The 25,598-nt window shown below is 42.9% G+C and overlaps 1 protein-coding gene across 1 annotated transcript in view; it reads right to left on the reverse strand.

Moving 5' to 3' along the window:
• LOC121287425 (endothelin-3-like) overlaps positions 1 to 25,390 on the reverse strand; it is a 152,698-nt gene extending 127,308 nt beyond the window's left edge. The window contains exon 1 of the mRNA XM_041205293.1: positions 25,243 to 25,390. Within this exon, the coding sequence (XP_041061227.1) occupies positions 25,243 to 25,367 (125 nt within the window). The 5' untranslated portion in view covers positions 25,368 to 25,390. The remainder of the gene's footprint in view (positions 1 to 25,242) is intronic.
• Between the last annotated feature and the right edge of the window lie 208 nt (positions 25,391 to 25,598).

The raw sequence follows: 25,598 nt of genomic DNA on the forward strand, positions 1-25,598 counted from the left end.
TCCATGACCAACGATGGTTGTTTTTCAATAGTAAGCATAAAGGGGCTAACACTGATGACAAATTTGGCAAGAAGTGACGGCAATAATTTATCTTGCCCAAAAAAGACAAGCTCCGTGACCCTGGTAAGAGAGGGCACCTCTATGATTTCCCTGAGTTTCTTTGCTACTGGATGCAAACCCTGGTGACCCAAATAAGTGACTTCAGTTGCTTGGAAAGAATTTCTCTTTCTTCAATTGTACACCAGCTTCCAACCTCTTCTGGGTTAGCCAAGTGTTTGGCTTCCGTTGATTCTGTGATCAGGACATCATCCAGGTATACTACTACGCGGAGAAGACCTTGCAATAAGCTTTCCATGGTCCTTTGGAAGATTACACATGCAGATGATACACCAAAGGGTAGGTGTGTATATTGGTACAGGCCCTTGTCCGTATTGATGGTTACATACCCTCTAGACGTGCTGTCCAGCTCTAGCTGTTGGTATGCATGGCTCATGTCCAGTTTAGTGTAGGATTTTCCTCCTGCAAGCTTAATGTATAAATCTTCAAACCTCAGGATAGCACATTTATCTAATTTAGCAGCCTTGTTCACAATTAATTTGTAGTCTCCGCAAATACGAATAGTTTGATTTGGTTTCATCACAGGGTCTATAGGCGCTGCCCATAAATGGGACTGGCTGGATGATGCTTGGCCTCTTTAAACCACACAATTCTGCAGCCACCTTCTCCTTTAGCGCATAAGGCACAGGTCTTGCTTTAAGGAACTTGGGTGTCACCTCTGGACCTACATATATTTTTGCTTGTAAGCCTTACATCTTTCTCATTTGTCACAAAAAATGCTATAGTACTTCCTTAACAGCTTAGGGAATATTTCTGACCAGTTAAGCTTTATTTTTTGTAACCAATCATGGCCTAGAAAACTAGGTCCTTCACCTGTTAACATGATCACTGGAAGCTGGGCTGTCTGTTGCCTATAGGACACAGGTCCTGTGGCAATTCCTTTTACCTGTATTGACCCTCCAGTTGAGTTGTGGTTTGCTCCAGATTCAGTGGCTGGGTACCTTCACTGAGGTAGTTCAATGTGTGTTCTCCCACCACTGTGGTCGAAGCTCCCGTGTCTACCTCCATGACTAGAGACTTCCCATTCACTTGAAGGGTGATGGTGATTGGGTCAGTTTTTACTGCTTTGACATTGTATAGGGAATAGATATCAGTATCAGCAGCTTCTGGTTCAGTTATATTGTGTACTTCAATCATCTTGGCCTGCTGTCTGACTGGCTGTCTCAATTTTGCCCTATATTGCTTCTTTACGTGCCCTTTTTGTGGCAGTAATGGTATTCTGCCTCCTTAACTCTGCAGGTTGCTGGTATATGGTTACCCCCACATCAGTAGTAGATTAATTTCTGAATCGCTGAAGGGATGCCTTTTTGTTTCTCGAGCTGCACAGGCTGTCTCCCACTTCACTGCTGTCTCTCTGGTTTTCATGCCACGTCCGGCAGCGCCACGTTACACGCTCTGTAAAGCCTATAAGTTCCTCACAGCCCTCTCCATTGTTAGCGATATTTCCATGGCGCATATCAAATCAATGTTAACTAATGCAAGTAAACAGTGCTGAATGACTTTGTCGTGTATGCCACAAACCAAATGATCTCGCAACGTCATTGAGTGTATTACCGAAATCCCAGTGCTCCACAAACTGTTTTAACTTTGTGATATACATTGCGATGGACTCTTCTGGGGGCCTTATACTGGAGTTGAACTTAAACCTCTATATATTTGCCGATGCTTCAGCTGAAATTATGTCTTCATGAGGTCTATCAGCTCGCTAAAAGATTTAGAATTGGGCGCGTTCGGGGCTGTCAGATACAGATGAGGTTATATGTCTTACTACCACGGACACTTAAAAGAATTGCTTTCTGCTTCTCCTCTGCCGTTATTTCATTCGCCACAAAATAGAAACCTAGGCGCTGTGTGTACTGGCTCCAGTCTTTCATGAATGAGTCATAAGGGTCGATTTTGCCAAAGAATTGCATGACTGGTGAGTATACTTCTCTTTCTTTCCTTAAGAATTGATGTACAAGGCAAGGTGTAGCTATTTATCCTGAACACCAGTTGTACTAAATATGGTTATTCCGGACAGGTTTCTTATTTGAAACAGATAACTTTATTTACAGAGCTCTTGAAGAAGTCACATGCTTGAACCAGGTCCATGACTAGAAAGCTCTGCCCCTAAGGTTACCCGCGCTTAAGGCTGATTTGTCGGTACAATCATGTGACCACTAAGGCAGCAGGAAAGTTAATACCTACAATCACTACAGACACACATAAGGAAAGCTGCTATCACCATTGACCAACTTAGGAAAAGTGCATGGAATAACATGAAGCTGGCTCCTGGACCAAGCTGATGGTTTGTGAGGCTGGTGCTCTCAGCAGCTTGCTGTACGTTGTGAAACATGGATAACCTACAACTATCGAGAACGGAAGTTCAATAACATTATTGGCTGTGGTGTATTCGGGGCATCACATAGAAGGACAAATTCATGAATGTGGCAGTCCTTTCAAAGATAAATTTCCCAAATACGTTGGCACTCAGCATGTTCACAAAATGGAAGACAAACATTAACAAGCAATTTAAGATAATCTGTCAAACTCATATTATGGCTCATTTACACTTACATACACAGGGAACCGTTCTTTGCAAACAAAAGGAATATGTTGCACCTTTTAAAAATTACCCAGGAGCTTGGGGAGCCTATTGTTCCCCATTGCTTTCTCCATGGTAACAGCTCAGCCAATCAAGGTTGACTTGCCAAGCAATCAGCACCCTTAGTATAAGTTGTTGTGATTGTCTGAAATTTGGTGTTCTTGCATTTGTCCTGATGAGTGCAAGGCAAAAAGCTTCAGTATTGTCTCTCTGTTAATCATCAAAAATATCCTGTATGGCCAAACGATTGTATCGTAGCATTCAAAAAATGTGACATCTCTAATTCAATGGACGATTGTTATGGACGGATGATTTTGAAGCTGAAAGCTCCCAGTAAGATTCTGAATGGGATCCTCATGATAATGCCATAGCCAAAGTAATTCAGAATGAATTGGAAGATGATGTGGGAGGGAGGGCTTTAGATTCATGGGACATTGGGACAGGCTCTGGGGGAGGTGGGTCCTGTACAGGTTGCATTGAAATAGAGCTGGGACTGAGTTCCTTGTGGGCATTTTGCTAGTGCTATTGGGGAGGGTTTAAACTAACCTGGCTGGCGTGTGGGAACCAGGAGATTATATCAGAGAGGAATAGCAAGGTGCACAGAATACTGAGCGAGCTAGATAGCATTGGAGTGGGGAATAGGAAGTTATTAGGCTGGGTTAGAGTCAGGGTGAAAGTAGCAAAGCCTAAACCAATGTTACTGTGCATGTATGTCAATGCATGGAATGTGGTTATGTAAGATTGGTGAATCACAGGCATATATTGCCATGAGGAAATATGATATTGTGGTGATAACAGAGAACTGGAGTGGGTAAATATTGCTGGGTAAAAGGTGTTCAGAAGAGATAGGAAAGGAGGAGGGGGGTGGTATTAGATAAGGAGAGCATTGCAGTGCTGGAGAAAGAGGATGTCCCGGGGGCTCAAGGACAGAATCAATTTGGCTCGAGCTAAAGAACAAAAAGGGTGCAATTACATTGCTCAGTGTATTCAATAGGCCACCAACTAGTGAGAAGGATGTAGAGGACCAAATTTTCAAGGAAATTACAGACAGGTGAAATAATTATAGAGAAATTATAATGGGGGACTGGGATTATTAGACTGACTTAGTAGACATGTGAAGGGCAGAGAGGGGCCTAAATTCCCAGATTGTGTTCAGGAGAATTTTCTACAGCAGTATGTGTCCTGTCCAATGAGAAGGGAGGCACTGCTAGACCTGGTTCTTGGGAATGAGGTGGGCCAGGTAGATCACATGTCAGTGGGAGAACATTTAGGGGACAGTGATCATTGTATAATAAGGTTTAGGATTACAGCAGAAAAGGACAAAGGATAATTCGCAGTAAGAATAATTATCTGTGGGAAAGCCAACTTCAATGGGGTAAGATGAAGAAAAGGTGTGTTTATGACAGATATCAGGTGGATAATACAATGAAGACTCAGGCCAACTATAGAAGATCCAGATGGGAAGTGATAAAAGCAAATAAGATAAGCAAAGAGAGAGCATAAGAAGAGATTGGCAGCTAACATGAAAGGGAATCCCAGAGGGTTCTATAGGCATTTAAATAGTAAAAGGAGGGTAAAAGGAGGTGTGGGGTCAATTAGGGACAAAAAAGGGGATTTACACAGGGAGGCAGTGGACATGGCTGAGGTATTAAACTTTGCATCTGTCTTTAATAAGGAAGAAGCTGCTACCTAAGTCATGGTCAAATAGAAGGTAATTCAGACATGAGAATGGTTTAAAACTGATCAGGAGGAGGTATTAGATAGACTGTCTGAACTTAAAGTGAATAAGGCACTGGGACCAGGTGAGATTTATCCAAAGTGAGTGAGGGAAGTGAGAGTGGAGATTGCGGAGACACTGGCCATAATTTTCCAGTCTTCCTTAGAATCGGGTGATCCCAGAGGACTGGAAAATTGCAAACAGTACGCCCTTGTTCAATAAATGGTGCAAAAATAAGCCCAGCAACCACAGGCCAGTCTATTTAACTTCAGTGGTAGGGAAATGTCTAGAAACAATAATCAGGGCAAAATTAATAGTCACATTGACAAATGTGGGTCAATTAAGGAAAGCTAGCATGGATTTGTTAAGGAAACATCATGTTTAACTAAATTACTGGAGTTTTTGAAGAGGTCACAGAGAGGGCTGATACGGGCATTGCTGTTGATATGGTGTACATGGATTTCTCAGGTGTTTCTCAGAACAGACTTGTGAGAAAAGTTATAGCTCATGGAATAAAAGGGACAGTAGCAACATGACTATATAATTGGCTGAGCGACAGTAAACTAGAGAGCTGTGGTGAATCAATGTTTTTCATGCTGGAAGAAGGTTTGTAACGGAGTTCCCAAGGGGTCAGTGTTGGGACCCTTTTCCTGTTTTATATTAATGACCTAGACCTTGGTGTACAGTGCACAATTTCAAAGTTTGTGGGTAATACAAAACTTCACAATTTATATTCAGCAACAACTTGACTCCACTTTTGGAAGGTATATCCAAGGATTCAATCTTCAATTCAGATGCTGCAATCTCTGGTAGTTTTCTGAGGGTGTAACTAACAAAGTAGAGAAGGATGGATGTAGTATGCTTGGGTTTTCAAAAGGCATTTGACAAGGTGTCAGAGATGTTTTTTTAAATTTGTTTGTTGGATACAGGTATCACTGGCAAGGCCAGTATTTGTTGCTCATCCCTAATTGCCTGTAAAAGTCAACCACATTGCTGTGGGACTGGAGTCACATGTAGGCCAGACTGGGTAAGGACCGCAGATTTCCTTCCCTAAAGGACATCAGTGATAGTTTCAGATGATAGTTTCCTGGTCACCATCACTGAGATTAGCTTTCAGTTCCAGGTTTTTTTTTAATTAATTGAATTTATATGCCACCAGCTGCCATGGTGGGATTTGAACCCTTGTGTCCCTGGGGAATTAGCCTGGGCCTTTGGAGTACTAGTCCAGTGACATTAGCACTACACTACCATCTAGACAAAGTTAGAACTCATGAGATTAAGGGTAATGTAATGATACAAAATGACCAAACATAAACTGGGTGAATGCTTTTCAGAACACCTGCGGTCTGTCCGCAAGAATGACCCAAACCTCCCTGTCACTTGCCATTTTAACACTCCACCCTGCTCTCTTGTCCACGTGTCTGTCCTTGGCTTGCTGCATTGTTCCAGTGAAGCCCAACGCAAACTGGAGGAACAGCACCTCATCTTCTAACTAGGCACTTTACAGCCTTCCGGACTGATTATTGAATTCAACAACTTTAGATCTTGACCTCCCTCCTCCATCCCCACCCCCTTTCTGTTTCTTCCCCCTTCCTTTTGTTTTTTCCAATAATTTATGTAGATTTTTCTTTTCCCACCTATTTCCATTATTTTTAAATCTTTTATGCCCTGCTAGTCTTTCCACCCCACCCCCATTAGAGCTGTACCTTGAGTGCCCTACCATGCATTCTTAATTAACACATTCGTTTAGATAATATCACCACCGTCAACACCTCTGTGTTCTTTTGTCTATGACATCTCTGCTCCTATCACTGTTTGCTTGTCCTTACAACCACACCACCACCCCACTTCTCTCCACCCTCCCCACCCACCTTAAACCAGCTTATATTTCACCCCTCTCATATTCACTCAGTTCTGTGGAAGGGTCATGAGGACTCAAAACGTCAACTCTTTTCTTCTCCACCGATGCTGCCAGACCTGCTGAGTTTTTCAAGGTAATTCTGTTTTTGTTTTGGTTTTCCAGCATCCGCAGTTTTTTGTTTTTATACAAAATGAGGATTGGTTACTGGACAGAAAGCAGAGAGCATGAATAAACAGGTTATCTTTGGGGTGACAGGGTATATCTAGTGGAATGCCAAAAGGAATTAGTATTTGGGCCTCAGCCATTTACAATCTATATCAATGGTTTATATGAGGGGACTGAGTGTAATATATCCAGTTTTACTGATGATACAAAACGAGATGGGAAATCAAGCAGAAAGACATATGGAATGAGACTGCAAAAGGATTTGAATTCAATGAGTAAGAAGGTGGCAGATGGAGTATAATGTGGGGAAATATGAAATCATTCACTTTGATAAAGAGAAATTAAAAACAAAATATTGTTGAAATGGTGAGAAATGCTGAAATGTTGGTTTTCAGAGGGATTTGGATAACCTTGTATAAGATGTTTGGAAAGACCAGACCTGGACTACTTTGTACAGTTTTGGTCTCTGTACCTAAGAAAGGATATATTTGTCTTAGAGCTGGAGCATCAAAAGTTCAGTAGATCTGGAATGAGAGGCCTGTCCTATGAGGAGAAGTCAAGTATAATGGGCCAATATTCTCTGGAATTTAGAAGAAAGAGAGGTGATCTTATTGAAACTTATTGAAATTCTTCAAAAGTTAGACAAGACGAATATTGTGAGACTAGTTTCCTGGCTACAGAATTGGAGTAGAAGAGTCTGGCACATACGGGGTTAATGTGGGACTGAGTACAGTGCCACCCACACAGTGATGTAAGACAGGGCATGAAACAGACCAAGGGTCAGTGTGGTGGTGAGCAGAGACGTGTTAAGATCTAGGCATGGAGATGGCTCCTTGCCTTTACTCTTTATTGTATATATATTGTACAAGTAGTTAATACAGACTGCTGTTAACACACAGAAAACTACAAAGACTTCCTTAACAGACACGTCCTGTAGCCAACACCAACCCAAGATGGTCAGCGAGGGGTGCATGTTCAGGAGACTACGCCGGAGTGAGACGGAGACCGAGTGTGTCGCTAATTAGGCTCATGTGGCAAGTTCTGGTAAATCTTTTTCAGGTTTAAATACATTAAATACATTAAGAGTCAAGCTCTGACATAGAACTAACAACCTTCAAGTAAGCTTTGAGGATATTACTTGGAGCATAGATAAAGGAGAACCGGTGGATGTAGTGTATTTGGATTTACAGAAGGCTTTTGATAAAGTCCCACACAGGATTTTAGTAAATAAAATTAGAACACACATGATTGGGGGTAAAATACTGGTATGAGCTGAGAATTGTTTAACTGACAGAAAGCAGAGAGTGGAGTAAACAGATCATTCTCAGGATGACAGGTTGTTACTAGTGGGAAACTGCAAGGATCAGTGCTGGGGCCACAGCTGTTCACAATCTATATATATGATTTGGATGTGGGGACCAATAGTAATATTTCCACATTTGCTGATGATACCAAACTAGGTGGGAATGTAACTTATGAACAGGTTTCAAATGGACGAGGACAGGCAAAGTGAATGGGCAGGAACATAGCAAATGGGATATAATGTGAATAAGTGTGAAATTATTTAGCTTAGTAGAAAAAACAAAAAGGCAGAATATATAAATGTATGAAATAGGAGCAGGGATAGGCCATTTGACCCCTTGAGCCTGCTCTGCCATTCAACAAGATCATGGCTGATGATCTTGTGTTTCGATTTCCACATTCCCATCAAACTCCCGATAACATTTGATTCCCTTGCCCAACAAGAATCTATCTAGCTCTGTATTAAAAATATTCAATGACTCTGCCCCCACCACCTTCTGAGGCAGAGAGTTCCAAAGTCACACAACCCTCTGAGAAAAAAATTCTCATCATCTCTGTCCTAAAAGGGTGACCCCTAATTTTAAACCAGTGCCCACTAGTTCTAGACTCACCCACAAGAGGAAACATCCTTTCCATGTCCACCTTGTCAAGGCCATTCAGAGTCTTATATACTTCAATCAAATCACCCCTCATTCTTCTAAACTCCAGTGGAAACAAGCCCAGTCTAACCAACCTTTCCTCATAAGACAACCCATTCATTCCAGGTGTCAATCTAGTAAACTTCCTCTGAACCGCCTCCAATGCATTTACATCCTTCCTTAAATAAGGAGACCAAAACTGCACACAGTATTCGAGGTGCAGTCTCACCAATGCCCTGTATAACTGAAGAATAACATCCTTACTTTTAAGTTCAATCCCTCTCGAAATAAAGGGTAGCATTCCATTAGCCTTCTTAATTACTTATACCTGTTAACTTTTTGTGATTCATGTACTAGAACACCTAGATTGCTCTGCACCTCAGAATTATGCCGTCGTTCTCTGTTTATGTAATACGCTGCTTTTTTATTCTTCCTGCCAAAGTGAACAACTTCACATTTTCCCACATTATACTCCTTATGCAGCATTTATTATTTCTGAAATGCTGAGAGTTTGGGAAGTGTTGATCTCCAAAGGGACCTGTGTGCCCTTGTTCATAAGTCACTAGAAGCTAGCATGCAGGTGCAGCAAGTAGTTAGGAAGACAAATGCTATGTTGGCCTTCATCGCTAGGGGTTTTGAGTACAGGAGTAAAGATGTCTTGCTGCAATCTGTGCCTTGGTAAGACTGCACCTGGAGCATTGTGTACAGTTTTGGTCTCCTCATCTCAGGAAAGACATACTGGCCATAGAAGGACGAGACAGAATTTCTACAGATTAATCCCTGAGATGGCGGGGACTGTCTTATGAGGAGAGAATGAGGGAACTGGGTCTGTATTCTCTAGAGTTTCGAAGAATGAGAGGTGACCTCATTGAAACTTACAGAATTCTTACAGGGAATGAGAGGGTGGATGGGATAGGCTGGCAAGTCTAGAACCAGGAGTCACAGTCTCAGAATAAGGGACAGGATACTTAAGTCTGAGTTGAGGATGAATTTCTTCAATCAGAGGGTGGTGAATCTTTGGAATTCTCTATCCCAGAGAGCTGTGCAAGCTCAATCACTGATCATGTTCAAGTCAGATAGATTTCTGGATGCTAATGATATGAAGGGATGTGAGAATAGTGCGGTAAAGTGGCATTGAATGAGATGGTCTGTAATGATCTAATTAGTGAGGTGAGAGTGACTGCCCTTGACTCCTAGCAAAACTGAAATCAATGGGAATCAGGGGGAAAACTCTCCAATGGTTGGAGTCACACCTAGCACAAAGGAAGGTGGTTGATGAAGGTCAATCATCTCAGCTCCAGGACATCACTGCAGGAGTTCCTCAGGGTAGTGTTCTCAGCCCCACCATCTTCTGTTTTATCAATGACCTTCCTTCCATCATAAGGTCAGGCGTGGGGATGTTCATTGATGATTGCACAATGTTCACCATTCGCAACTCCTCAGATACTGAAGCAGTCCATCTCCAAATGCAGCAAGAGCCGGACAATATCCAGGCTTGGGCTGACAAGTGGCAAGTGACATTTGTGCCACAAGCATCAGGCAATGACCATCTCCAACAAGAGAGAATCCAACCACCGCCCCTTAACATTCAATGGCATTACTATTGCTGAATCTCCCAAAATTAACATCCTGGGGGCCACCATTGATCAGAAACTGAACTAGACTACCCATATAAATACTGTGGCTACAAGAGCAGTCAAAGGCTAGGAATTCTGCAGTGAGTAACTCACCTCCTGACTCCCCAAGGCCTGACCACCATCTACAAGGCACAAGTCAGGAGTCTGATGGAATACTCCCCACTTCCCTGGACAAGTGCAGCTTCTGCAACACTCAAGAAGCTTTACACTGTCCAGAACAAGGCAGCCCCGCTTGATTGGCACCACATCCACAAACATTCACTCCCTCGACCACCAACGCATAGTAGCAGCAGTGTGTACCATCTATTCAGCCCATTGAGCCTGTTCCACCATTCAATTTTTTTTATTCATTCACTGGTTGTGGATATCACTGGTTTGCCCAGCATTTATTGCCCTAATTGCCTTTGAGAAGGTGGTGGTGAGCTGCCTTCTTGAACCGCTGCAGTCCATGTGGTGTAGGTACACCCACAATGCTGTTTGGGAGGGAATTCCAGGATTTTGACCCAGCGACAGTGAAGGAACGGCGATATATTTCCAAATCAGGATGGTGAGTGACTTGGAGGGGAATTTCCAGGTGGTGGTGTTCCCATCTATCTGCTGCCCTTGTCCTTCTTGATTGTACTAGTCGTGTGTTTGGAAGGTGCTGTCTATGGAGCCTTAGTGAGTTCCTGCAGCGCATTTTGTAGATGGTACACACTGCTGGTACTGTGTGTTGGTGGTGGAAGGAGTCAATGTTTGCGGATGGGGTGCCAATCAAATGGGCTGCTTTGTCCTGGACGGTGTCAAATTTCTTGATGTTGTGGGAGCTGCACTCATCCAGGCAAGTGGGGAGTATTCGATCACACTCCTGACTTGTGCCTTGTAGATGGTGGACAGGCTTTGGGGAGTCAGGAGGTGAGTTACTTGTCGCACTGTTCCTAGCCTCTGACCTGCTCTTGCAGCCATAGTATTTACATGGCTAGTGAGTAATCTGAAGTCAGCCTCGGGGAACTGTTCACAGTCTTTGATGAGTATTTTAACCTTCAAGCTGAGGAGAGTTCAGAGCTTAATAAGAGACATAAAAAAACCCCCAGCAAAAAGATGAAAATGCAAAATACAATACCCAAACAAACCAGAGAGGCACAGAACTCTCCTGAAGCCCCAGCAATATATCTTTACGGGAAGCCTGAGTCAGAAGTCCCAGATGATTTTCTTTTTGAAGACGTGAACACATTTCTAGAACTTTACCAGTAGCTGGTAGTGAACGGCAAGGAAAAAGCCCTCTGCAAGGCAAGGCATGAAAAAGCAGAAATACATTCAGACAATGTTCACAACAAAGCTGAGTTGGCAGAACTGAACCTCCAGTAAAGCCAGGCATGACAGCAGACAAGAAAGGCACTCAGAGAGCTCACTGCCTTGAAAGACTCTTAGACAAAATACATGCCCCTGGAAAAATACAAGGGAGTTGGAAAAGATGTTGAATGCCAATTCAGAGAAAGCTGTGGGTTGGAGCTATCAGCAATAAGACCATAAGATGTAGGAGCAGAAGTAGGCCATTCGGCCCTTCAAGTCTGCTCTGCCATTCAATGAGATCTTGGCTGATCTGATAATCCTCAACTCCACTTTCCTGCCTTTTTCCATAACCCTTGATTCCTTTACTGATTAAAATCTGTCTATCTCAGCCTCGAATAGACTTAATGACTTAGCCTCTGCAGTAAAGAATTCCACAGATTGACTGCCATCTGAGAGAAGAAATTCCTCCTCATCTCTGTCTTAAATGTGTGACCCCTTACTTTGAGAATATTGCTTTTGGTCCTAGACTGTCCCACAAGGGAAACAACCTCTCAGCATCTATCCTGTCAAGCCACCGAAAAATCTTACATGTTTCAATAATATCGCCACTCATTCTTCTCAACTTCAATGAGTACAGGCCCAACCTAATCAACCTCTCTTCATAAGAAAATCCCTCCATCCCCAGGATCAACCTCGTGAACCTTCTCTGGACTGCTTCCAATGCCAGTATATCTTTTCTTAGGTAAAGGGACCAAAACTGTTCACAGTATTCTAGGTGTGGTCTAACTAGTGCCTCGTATAGTTTTACCAAGAGTTCCCTATTTTTATAATCCATTCCCTTTGAAATAAAGGCCACATTCCATTTACTTTCCCTATTACCTGCTGAACTTGTATGTTAGCTTTTTGTGATTCATGTACAAGGACTCCCAAATTCCTCTGTGCTGCAGCTTTCTGCAGTCTTTCTCCATTTAAATAATATTCAAATCCTCTATTCTTCCTGCTAAAGTGCATAACCTCACATTTTCCCACACTATATTCCATCTGCCAAGTTTTTTCCCACTCACTTAACCTATCTATATCCCTCTGTAGACTCCTTGTGTCAACCTCACCACTTGCCTTCCCACTGATTTTTGTGTCATGCGCAAACTTGGCAACAGGACATTCACCTCTCTCATCCCTCATCTAAGTCATTGATATATATTGTAAATAGTTGAGGCCCCAGCACTGGTCCCTGTGGCACTCCATTAGTTACAGGTTGCCATCCCAAAAACACCCCCCTTATCCCAACTCTCTGTTTTCTATTAGTTAGCCAATCCTCTATCCATGCTAATATACTACCCACAACACCATGGGCTCTTATTAAGTAGCCTTATGTGTGGTAGCTTATTAAGCACCTTTTGGAAATCTAAATATATTACATCTACTGGGTCCCCTTTATCTATCCTGCTTGTTAACTTTTCAAAAAATTCTAATAAATTTGTCAGGCATGATTTCCCTTTCATGAAGCCATGCTGACTCTACTTGATTAGTTTATGTATTCCTAAATGCTCTGCCATTACATCCTTTATAATGGACGCCAACATTTTTCAAATGGCAGGTGTTAAGCTATCTGGTCTATTGTTACCCGTTTTTGTCTCCCTCCCTTTTTGAATAAGGGTGTTACATTGGCCATTCTCCAATCCTCTGGGAATTTTCCAGAATCTAAGGATTCTTGGAAGATTACTACCAGTTCATCCACTATCTCTAAGGCAATGTCCTTTGATATGCTAGGATGCAACCCATCATGTCTAGGGGACTTATCAGCCTTTCGCCCCATTAGTTTTCCTTGTATTTTTTTCTCCAGCGATAGTTATTGTATTTGTTTCCTCCCCCACCCCATTTTGCCCCCTGACTATGTAGTATTTTTGGTATGCTATTAGTATCTTCTACCATGAAGACTGAAGCTAAGTATTTATTCAATTCCTCTGCCATTTCCTGGTTCCCCATTATTATGTACCCAGCCTCAGTCTCTATGTTCACTTTGGCCTCTCTCTTCCTTTTTATATATTTGAAGAAGCTCTTATTGTCTGTGTTCATATTACTTGCTAACTTACCCTTAAAGTTTACTTTCTGCCTCTTTATTTTTGGTCATCTTTTGTTGGTTTTTTAAAAATTCCCAATCCTCCAGCTTACCATTCATCTTTGCCTTGTATGTTTTTCTTTCAATTTGATACTGTCCTTAACTTCCTTGGTTAACCATGGTTGGTTTATCCTCTTCCTTGAATCCTTCTCTCTCACTGGGATATATCTTTGTTGAGAGTCATGAACTATTTTCTTAAATGTCTGCCATTGTTTATCAACTATCTTTTCTGCTAAACTGCTTTCCAAGTCCACTCTGGCCAACTCTGCCCTCATTCCTTTGTAATTACCCTTATTTAAGTTTAGCACAGTTGTTTCTGACATTTTTCTCACTCTCAAACTGAATGCTAAATTCTACATATTATGGTCACTGTTTCCTAGGGGATCCTTTACTCTGAGATGATTTATTAAACCTGCCTCATTACACATTATCAGATCCAAAATAGCCTGATCCCTGGTTAGATTCACAACATATTGTTCTAGGAAACTGTCCCGAATACACTTTATGAATTCTTGCTCATGGCTACCTCTGCCAATTTGATTTACCTAATCTACATGAAGATTAAAGTCACCCATGATTAATGTTCTGTCTTTTTCACATGCACTCATTATCTCCTGATTTATTCTCTGTCTATAGCTACTTCTAGGGGGGCCCATAGACTACTCCCACCAGTGTATTCTTCCCTTTGTTATTTCTTATCTCTATCTACATCTTCTGATCCAAGATACTTTCTTGCTATCTCATCTCATACTAACAATGCCACCCCATCACCCTTTCCTTCCTGCCTGTCCTTTTGCAAATATATTTAGTTCCCAGCTTTGATCTCCTTGTAACCATGCCTTTGTAACGGCTATAAGATCATATTCATTAACCTCTGTTTGTGCCGTTAATTCATTCATTTTGTTCCAAACACTCCGTGTGTTTAAGTAAAGAGCCATTAATTTTGCCTTTTTACCATTTTTTCCCCCTTTGACTCTGTTTGCTGTTTTTTTCTGTTTGTACATGCTGTCCCTTCCTGTCACACTCTGGGTATCAATACCTAAATAGCTGCCTTGCAATGCTGCCATGTCCTTTAGCTTTGATAATATCCCCTCTCCAGAACCCTCCCAACACCCTCTATTTAGTTTAAAGTGACAAATCTATACACTGATTTACAGATTGAGAAGACAAGGGCAGGTCAAGAAAATGAACAATTGACAGAGCAGTTAATTGTCCTTTAGGATCAGATTCAGCCCATTATTCTGTCATGTTGCTGAAGAGTAAAGAATAACTTGAGCAGCAGACAGTCAGAACTACAGGACCAACTCACTGAGACTCTGTTCAATTACATGAAAACGCAAAGTACTTGAGCTTTGCAGCAAAAAGGAAAAACTGTTGAAGCAGTTGAACAGGCTGCAAGAATCTCTCCGTTCCAAGTTCATCCCTTGGGAATCTTACATAGTGAGACAAAATGAATTTAATGTCACTCTGAAAGAACTGATGTTTTCAGAGAAGACTCAGGAGTGTTCACTGTTCCAGGAGGAAGCTGAGAGGTACAAGAATGAGACTGCAGCATTGAAGGAAACAGTTCACATTTGGAAGGAACTTTGGAAAAAAATTACATTTCCAAAGAGGTCTACAAAGAGGTGAAAATCAAGAACATAGACTGGCAAGTGAAGGTAGAGGTTCTCACTAAAGAGTGTGAGATCTTTCAAAAGCAATTGGCAGAAGCACAATTACAGAATGTGAGCTTGCAAGGTAGCACAGAGGGATTATAGTCTGCCAAAGAAACACCAATCAGTGGAGAGAATACAACATGGGGCAGCAAACAGACCTTTGAGCTGATGTACGTAATCCGTAACCAGCCTTTCTCTCTCTCCCGAGCAGGGATGCCTGCATCACCCTGGGTCTGCTCCAGATGGCAGAGGAGATAAAGATTACTACTGTTGTTAGCCAGCCAGAACAACATGGTGCTGAGTACTCAAACACTACTGCAGGCTTACCCATCATCATCCCAGGTCCCGGAAAGTCCCCAATGGTCAGGCCAACCTACTGCGCACAAGATTCCCATTGCACATCTACTGGAAGTGCTACCTGAGAATAATCGGCATCCTGAAGAGCCTTTACCTCCAACTCTGATGATGGTACAACAGATCAACACAGGAAGCACAGTGTACACACTGCAGCTTCCAGCCAGCATGCACACCCACAAGGGATGCCGGAACCTGGTAGCAGCCTCTCACCATCAGGAAAACGTAGAGCTCAGTGTACCACTCAACCACCTCCTCGCCACAGAAATGCTCTTCCTCAACCTCAGAGGACATCGAGATGGCCCACACAGAGAAAGAAGAATAAAAATAGCACCAAGGAGACGAATACCATATTCATCCACCTCACAAGAAACAATTGAAAGTAACAGCAACCGAGGAGCAACACAACAGCCGAACTGACCAGGCGTGGGTCACCATCAAGCAATGGTGAAAGAAGAAAAGGATGAAAGCAAACCCAAATACCAAACCAACCTCTCAGCCAACAACAAGAACAGAACCACCAGAGCCTGCCACTGTGCCCACAGGGCAGTGAACAGAGGGTTCTAAAGCCTCCAGATCTCTAACTTCAAGGACCTGAAAGGGGGGGAGATGGACTAATGAGAATGTTGTTAATGCTAATACTGTAATAGCAATAATATTGGAAAGCATCAAGGTCATAACAATAAGGTAAATACATAAAACTTATGTAGGTCTTGAAATAAATGAAAGTAACTCTGTATCCATAGAACCATAGAAAAGTTACAGCTTAGATAGAGGCCATTCAGCCCATCATGTCTACACCAGCCAGAAAAATGATTAAAAAGAAGCTAGCTGCTCATTTTAATACCACTTTCCAGCACCCAGCCTGTAGCCTTGCAGGTTTCAGCACTTCAGGTGCAGATCCAAGCACCTTTTAAATGAGTTGAGGGCTTCAGTCTCAACCACCAAACCAGGCAGCAAATTTCAAATACCCACTACCCTCTGGGTGAAAAGGTTGTTCCTCGTTATAAAAACAGAAAAAAACTGCGGATGCTGGAAATCCAAAACAAAAACAGAATTACCTGGAAAAACTCAGCAGTTCTGGCAGCATTGGCGGAGAAGAAAAGAGTTGACGTTTCGAGTCCTCATGACCCTTCGACAGAACTTGAGTTCGAGTCCAAGAAAAGAACTCAAGTTCTGTCGAAGGGTCATGAGGACTCGAAACGTCAACTCTTTTCTTTTCCGCCGATGCTGCCGGACCTGCTGAGTTTTTCCAGGTAATTCTGTTTTTGTTTTGGTTTTTCCTCGTGTCCGCTCTAATCTTTTTACCAATCACCTTAAATCTATTCCTCCTGCTAACTGACCCCTCAGCCAAGGGAAACAAGTCTTTATTGTCTACCCTATCTCGGCACCTCATAATTTTGTACACCTCAATTAGGTCACCCCTCAACCTCCTCTGTTCTAAGTCAAACAACCCCAAAGTAGTCAATCTTTCCTCTCCATGGGATAAAGACTTGGGGGAGATGTAGTATAAGTATCTGGTATATACAGGTTTCATGTGGGACTGAGTACAGTACCACCCACACAGTGATGTAAGAAGGCACATGACCCAGAGCTAGAATCAGTTGAGCAGAGACGTGTTAAGACCTAAGTTGGAGATGGCTCCTTGCCTGTGCCCTTTCCTGTATCAATGTATATAGTTACAAGTAGTTAATAAAGACTTGCTGTTAACCTACAGGAGACTACAAAGGCTTCCTTAACAGCACGTTATGCAACCAACATCATTACAAGAAGAATCTAGAACTAGCATCATAAGAAGATAAGAAATAAAAGCAGGAGTAGGACCACTCAGCCCTTCGAGCCTGCTCTGCCTTTCAAATACAAGCATGGTTGAGTTTTTGTCTCACCTCCATTTTCCTGCCTAATTCCCAGATCTTTTGATTCCCCGAGAGACCAAACATTTGTCTATTTGATCCTTGGACTTACTCAATGATGAAGTTGCCACCAGCCTCTAGAGTAGAAGATTACAAAGTCACAACTCTCCAGTTAAAGACATTTTTCCTCATCTCATTTCAAAATGATTAACCATTTCCCCTTACCCTGAGGCTGTTAACCCGTGTCCCTGTCCAGCCTCTTCAGGACTTGGGGACTTGTGTCAGGGTAAGGGCTCTGCTCTCCATAAGAGTGACAGTGGGGAGTTAATAGTAGATAAAAAGGAAATGGTGCAAGAAATGAACAAATATTTTGCTTCTGTGTTCGCTATAGGGGATACAAAACACATTCTAGTAATAGCTGCAAATCAGGAGGTGAAAAGGAGAAAGGAACTTGGTGAACTTGAAATCACTAGGGAAATGGTACTGAGCAAGTTGATAGAGCTGCAGGCTTGCAAGTCTTTGGGTCCTGATGGACTACATCCAAGGGTCTTAAAAGAGGTGGATAATGAGGTAGTCGATGCGCAGGTGTTAATTTACCAAAATTCCCTAGATTCTGGAAAGGTTCCATCAGATTGGAAAGTAGCAAATATAACCCCTCTATTCAAGAAGGAGGGGAGGCAGAAAACGGGAAACTATAGGCCAGTCAGCTTGACGTCTGTCGTGGCGAAGTTATATGAAGCGATCATTAAGGAGGGTATAGCTGGGCACTTAGAAGAGCTCAAGGCAATTGGGAAGAGTCAGCATGGGTTTGTGAAAGGAAAATCATGTTTAACCAATTTATTGGAGTTTTTTGATGGAGTAACATGCACTGTGGATAAAGGAGAGCCTGTAGACGTACTGCACTTGGATTTCCAAAAGGCATTTTATAAGGTGCCACATCAAAGATTATTACGGAAAATAAAAGCTCATGGTGGAAGGGGTAACATATTAGCATGGATAGAAGATTGGCTGGCTGGCAGAAAGCAGAGAGTATGCATAAACAGGTCTTTTTCAGATTGGCAGGATGTGACAAGTGGAGTCCCACAGGGGTCTGTGCTGGGCCCTCAACTTTTTACGATTTACATCAATGACTTAGATGAGGGGAGTGAAGACATGGTAGCTAAATTTGCAGATGACACAAAAATAGGTAGGAAAGTACATTGTGAAGAGGACATGAGAAGGTTGCAGATGGATATAGATAGGTTAAGTGAGTGGGCAAAGACCTAGCAAATGGAGTTTAATGTGGGAAAGTGTGAAGTTGTTCACTTTGGCAGGAAGAACAAAAAAGCAGAGTATTACTTAAATGGAGAATGGCTGCACAATTCTGAGGCACAGAGGGATCTCGATGTTCTAGTACATGAGTCACAAAAAGTTAACATGCAAGTTCAGTAATTAAGAAGGCTAATGGAATGCTATCCTTTATTACAAGAGGGATTGAACATAAAAGTAAGGATGTTATGCTTCAGTTATACAGGGCATTGGTGAGACTGCACCTCGAATACTGTGTGCAGTTTTGGTCTCCTTATTTAAGGAAGGATGTAAATACATTGGAGGCGGTTCAAAGGAGGTTAACTAGATTGATACCTGGAATGAATGGGTTGTCTTATGAGGAAAGGTTGGACAGACTGGGCTTGTTTCCACTGGAGTTTAGAAGAGTGAGGGGTGATTGAAGTATACAAGATCCTGAACGGCCTCGACAAGGTGGACGTGGAAAGGATGTTTCCTCTTGTGGGTGAGTCCAGAACTAATGGGCATTGTTTCAATATTAGGGATTGCCCTTTTAGGACAGAGATGAGGAGAATTTTTTTCTCTCAGATGGTTGTGCAACTTTGGAATTCTCTGCCTCAGAAGGTGCTGGGGGCGGGGTCATTGAATATTTTTAAGGCAGAGGTAGGTAGATTCTTGTTAGGCAAGTGAATCACAGGTTATTGGGGTTAGATGGGAATGTGGAAATCGAAATAAAAGATGATCAGCTATGATCTTATTGAATGGTGGAGCAGGCTTGAAGGGCTGAATGGTCTTCTCCTGTTCCTATTTCTTATGACTGAGATGAGGAGAAATGTCTTCACTCAGTGCTTGTGAATTCTTTGCATCAAGAGTTATGGATTCTCCTCACTGAGTACATTCAAGACTGGGGTTGGCAGATTTTGGAGACTAAGCCAATCAAGGGAAGTGGGGATAAGGTGGAAAATATGGAGTTGGAGCAGAAATTCAGTCATGATCTTGTTGAGGAGCAGAGTAGAGTTGAAAGGCTTCATGACCTGTTCCTGATCCTGTTTCTTATCTTCCTCTGAAAGATTGAAAGGGTCAAGAGGGAGGAGAGTGAGTAGGGCTGAGGGAAAGAATGAGAGAAAGGAGCAAGAGTGAGTGAAAGGAGAATAGAGAGAGAGTAGGGGGGTAAAGAAAAATGATGAATGAGAGGGACACTGGAGAGACTGAATGAGGGGCAGCAGGGGTGACAGGGCCGGGGGAGAGAGAAAGATTCTCAGTCAGGCTTAGCTAATTTCAGGCAGATTGTATGAGTGAGTGGGACAAAGAGCTGAAAATTTTACAGGAATTTTATAGAGAATTAGTAGGATTAGTAAGTTTGCAGATGACACAAAGATTGGCCGGGTAGTTAACAGTGAGGTTGAGTGTCTTGGGCTACAGGAAGATACAGACAGGATGGTCAAATGGGCAGATAAGTGGCAGATGGAAGTTAATCCTGAAAAGTGTGAAGTGATACACTTTGGAAGGAGTAATTTGACAGGGAAGTATTCAATGAATGGCATGACACTAGGAAGTTCTGAGGAACAAAGAGTCCTTGGTGTGTGTGTCCATAGATCTCTGAAGGCAGAGGGTCATGTTAGTAGGGTGGTGAAAAAGGCATATGGGGCACTTGCCTTTATCAATCGAAGCATAGATTACAAAAGTAGGGAGGTCATGTTGGAGTTGTATAGAACCTTGGTGAGGCCACAGCTGGAGTACTGTGTGCAGTTCTGGTCACCACATTATAGGAAGGATGTGATTGCACTGGAAAGGGTGCAGAGGAGATTCACCAGGATGTTGCCTGTGCTGAAACATTTAAGCCATGAAGAGAGGTTGGATAGACTTGTGTTGTTTTCGTTGGAGCAGAGAAGACTGAGGGGGCGACCTGATGGAGGTGTACAAGATTATGAGGGGCATGGACAGGGTGGATAGGGAGCAGTTGTTCCCCTTAGTTGAAGGGTCAGTCACAAGGGGACATAAGTTCAATGTGAGGGGCAGGAGGTTTAGAGGGGATGTGAGGAAAAACTTTTTTACACAGAGGGTGGTGATGGTCTGGAATGCATTACCTGAGAGGGTGGTGGAGGCGGGTTGCCTCACATCCTTTAAAATGTACCTGGATGAGCACTTGGCATGTCATAACATTCAAGGCTATGGGCCAAGTGCTGGTAAATGGGATTAGGTAGGTAGGTCAGGTGTTTCTCACGTGTTGGTGCAGACTCGATGGGCTGAAGGGCCTCTTCTACACTGTGTAATTCTGTGAGAAAACCACTCTTCAATAAATGCCAATGTTTGCGATTAATGGCTCAGATCTTCCAGTGTCCGGATGTTCAGAAGCACCCTGAAAGGTACGGAAGTCCCGACATAGGCACATTCCCGGTGCCACCAGGCATTCTACCCCTTACTGACCACCCAGCTTCCACCCCGATCCTCTCCCACATCCCACTGACCACCGGAATCTCGCACCCCACTGACCACCGGAATCCCACCCCCAACTGACCGCCAGAATCCCACCCCCAACTGACCATACCCACTCCCCCTGATGAATCGACCCCCCACCCTCCAACTGTCCATTGGTCACCCCCACCCGCTGACTGACCACCCGACTGCCCCTCCCCCACCAGGACCCCCTACCCATCTTACCCATTTACCTTACACACTTACCTTCTCTCTGGCTTCTCAATGTGGCCTGGACTTTTAAACTTATCAGCTTTATGGCAGCTAGTGCTGTGAAAACGGAACATTGCTTCTCATCCCTCATGATCCTGTTCTGCACTGGAAGGCAATGGGGACTCGCTTCGCTGCACGTTTCCCACCAGGCCCAAGTCAGAAGAGCAGGTGAGAAATCTGCAGCTCCTGCCCTGGGGAAGTATAAGGGAGCAGAGTAGCAATCTAATGGTGATTGCCACTCCACAGAGGCTCTGACCTATCGAGAGCTACTGTTAGACATCAGTGTTAGTACAATTAGAACATCCTTACTAAGAATTGTTACTAAATTACTGATTATAGTTGCTAGATACTGAGTGCTTGTACTGGTTAGTGTTCATGCTCTTTCACAAGAACAGAAGAAAGAGCAGGAGCAGACCATTCAGCCCATCGATTCTGCTCGGTCAGTCAATATGAGCATGGCTGATCTTGGGCTTCAACTGCACTTTCCCCTGATTCCCTGACTGTGCCCAATGTTTTAGATTCTCCGACCAGCAGAAACAACCTCTGTGTCCACCCTGTCAAACCCCGTCAGAATCTTGTAAGTTTCAATGAGATCACCTCTCGTTCTTCTAAACTCCAGAGAAAATAGGCCCAATTTACTCAGCCTCTCATCATAGGACAACCCCCTCATCCCAGGACACAATCTAGTGAACATTCACTGTATCGCCTCCAATCCAGGTATAATGCCTAATCTGGGCAGTCCTGGTAAGTGGAGACTGGAGCTCTGGCACTGAATTCTGAATTGACATCCAGTGGGAATCAGCACGCGCCCCCAGCCCATCCCTCCGCATATGGGTTATGAGAGCCCATGCACCCCTGAATCTGTACTTTCTAATTATTGTAACTTGTGGAGTAACTCCATCCCCCCACCTAGCACCAACACTTCCCCACCATCATTGACTAGGAGAAAGATGGTTACCATCCACAGGAGGAATGTGGCAGTCTGTCAAAGTGTGAGTCAGCTTACAAATCCTTCCACTCCTCCATTTTGGTCCCCAAGGGAAGAACACAAGGGTACAAAAATAACAATTGCTCCCGAATTCAAAATATTTGAATGTGTGTTGAACCACAGTACAAGACATGACTACAGAAAGGAATGATTACAGGACACCCTCTCCACACAGAGCGTGATCAACAGAATGGGCTCTGGGTGGGGGAGTGGAGGCATTCAAGAGACAGCTAGGTACAGGGATAGGGGAGTGCAGGGTTCTCAGGATGGTGGGGCTGAAGCTGTACTTTATAATTGTTGTGCTTTGTGGAAATTAAACAATGATTAGTTGCTGAGAAGCTACAGTGAAATGAGGGTCATTTGGTTTGTATTGGAACCAAGGTCAGGATTAACGATAGACAGGCTAATTGTATGGGTAAAAAGATGCCAGATGGAGAATAATATAGAGAAATGTGAGGTTATTCACTTTGGTCATAAGAATAGAAAGGCAGGATATTTTTTAAAAGTTGAGAAACTTGTAAGTGTTGATGTTCAGAAAGACTTTGCTGTGCTCGTACAAGGAAGAGAAAGTTAGCATGGAGGTGCAGCAAGAAATTAGGAAGGCAAATCTCATTGAAACCTATAAAATCCTGATGGAGTTTGACAGGGTGGACACTGAGAGATTGTTTCTGCTGGTCGGAGAATCTAAAACACCGGGGCACAGTCTCAGGATAAGGGGCCAATCATTTAGGACTGAGATGAGGAGAAATTACTTCACTCAAAGGATTGTGAATATTTGGATTTCTCTACCCCAAAGGGTTGTGGATGTTCCATCATTGAATATATTTAAGGCAGGGATAGACAGAGTTTTGGTCACTTTGGGTATCAAGGAATAAGGGGGGAGTAGGTGGGTAAGTGGAGTTGATGCAGAAGGTCAACCACTGAATGGCGGAGAAGGCTCAAATGGCTTACTCCTGCTCCTATTTCTTGTTTTCTTTTGTAATATGAAGACCAAAACAGCACACAGTATTCCAGATGTGGTCTCACCAAAACCCTGTACATCTGTAGCAAGACTTCTTTATTCCCGTAATCCAATCCCCTTGCAATAAAGGCCACCATGCCATTTGCCCTCCTAATTGCTTGTGTACCTCCATGCTAACTCTGTGTTCCTTGTACGAGCACACCCAAGTCTCTTTCAACACCAACACTTACAAGTTTTTCACCTTTTAAAAAATATTCTGCTTTTCTATTTTATGACCAAAGTAAATATCCTCACACTTCCCCATATTACTCCATCTGCCATCTTGTTACCCACTTGCTTAACCTGCCTATAACTCTTTGCAGCCTCTCCCTGTCCTCCACCTAGCTTGGTATCATCAGCAAACTTGATACATTACTCTCTGCATTTTCATTAATCATTAATATAGATTGTAAATAGCTGAGGCCCCAGCACTGATCCTTGTGGCACTCCACTCTGGTCACAGCCTGCCAACTTGAAAATTCACTATTTTTCCCTACTCTATGTTTCCTATTACTTAACCAAACCTCTATCTATGCTAATTTATCACTCCCAACTCCCTTACTCCATATCTTAACTATTAACTTTTTGTGTGACATTTTATCAAATGCCTTTTGGAAATCCAGGTATACTACATCTACTGGTTCCCTTTTATCTACACTACTAGTTACATCCTTAAAAAAATTGTCAAACACAATTTCATGAGTTTTGGGGCTGGCAACTGAGTGTTGGTGCTAGTTAGATAATTGATCATTAGCTACTGAGTGGTGCTAGTTAGAGAATTGATTGTTCGTTTACTGAGTGTTGACATTAGGTTTTAAATGCAATGGCATGGAGTTTTGGTTACCTTGTGCTGTTCTTTCCAGTTCAATACATTTAAAATCGACCAAATGAATGCAAAAGATCAAAGAATTTCATCTGCAATTTATAGCTGCTACTTTCTGCACTAGTTTAAAATCATTATGTCTGAAGCTGCCCCAATCTATAACAATGGTGAGACTCCCAGTCATTTTTTAAAAAATTTGTTCATGGGATACGGGCGTCTCTCGCTAGACCAGCATTAATTGCCCATCCTTAATTGCCCTTGAGATGGTGGTGGTGAGCTGCCTTCTTGAACAGCTGCAGTCCATGTGCTGTAGGTACACCCACAGTGCTGTTAGGGACAGTCCTGAATTAATCACCATTGCATGTTTCCACTAATCACACTCACTTGTGGGTCTTCAAGGAAAATCTGAAAATTAAGCTGAATTTTACAGACACCAGGACACACATAGGTAGGTTTTAAGGTTTTCAAATATTAAAAATATACTTAATTTTTTAAGAAACTTGCTACATACACCAATGAAACAGCAATTGGTTTTGATTTAAATTAAGTTACTCACAGCTGGTGGTCTAAACATTATATTTAAAATACTTATTATTTGTGATTCTGATTTTCAGTTATATTAATAAAACAATACCATGTTACCACTGCTAAAGATATCGACGAATATCTTGAATGTAAAGCTTTTATAAAAGAAGACTGTTTGACTGCTGCCAAATTGTATCAGTTCATAGAAGTTTAACTTCAACAAGAAACAAAAAAATTTGACCAGAAAGATGAGCGAGTTGGATTATCGATGGCCCCAAAGCAAAATCTCTTGGATTACCTTTGATTTCAGCCTGTTGACACTGTTGAGAAGTTTGCATTTGTTGCCCATTACTAAGGGCCCTGTATGCATGAGGGAGCATCAATGTAACTTGAGCTTGAGTGATACAAAGGCACAGAAGAGGGTGGGGTGGCAGTGCCTGCCTGCTGTTTCGAGTTCGACGAATCCAGCACCAATTATGGTGAGGCGATAAATAGAAAAGTGAACTCACAACCTGCTCCCCAGCCCCCAGCCCCCACCCCCCACCCCTGGCCCCAGCCCCCACTCTAGCCCCTAACCCCTGCCCCTAACCCCCAGCCCCTACCCCCTGCCCCAGCCCTACCTCCTGCCATCACTGCTAAAGTTCTGTACAAGGCCAGCTCCACCTGCACATGACTTACTCTGGGGTATTCATCCAGATGACATCCAGGTGACAGTAGTACACACACTCCTTGTCCTTGTATGAGTAACAGGTACAACGCTTAACTCGTGGGTGGGATTGCACTACCAGAGCAGCCACTTTCATAGCGTTAATCCCTGGATTGTGAGGTGCTTGTGGACCCAGCTCCCAATCCCTGGCACGGCGTAGGGGCTCTCCACCATTGACTCCTGCACAGAGAGACCATGGGTTGGAGTGAATCACTGAGACAACAAGATACAGCTCCTGAACAGAACCAGAATTCAAAAACATACAGCAACATCTCAATCCACTAAATACCTATCCACTCCATTCATTTATTCAGTAAATACCACCTCA

Source organism: Carcharodon carcharias, chromosome 14 (genome assembly GCF_017639515.1).
Source record: "Carcharodon carcharias isolate sCarCar2 chromosome 14, sCarCar2.pri, whole genome shotgun sequence".
Taxonomy (NCBI): domain Eukaryota; kingdom Metazoa; phylum Chordata; class Chondrichthyes; order Lamniformes; family Lamnidae; genus Carcharodon; species Carcharodon carcharias.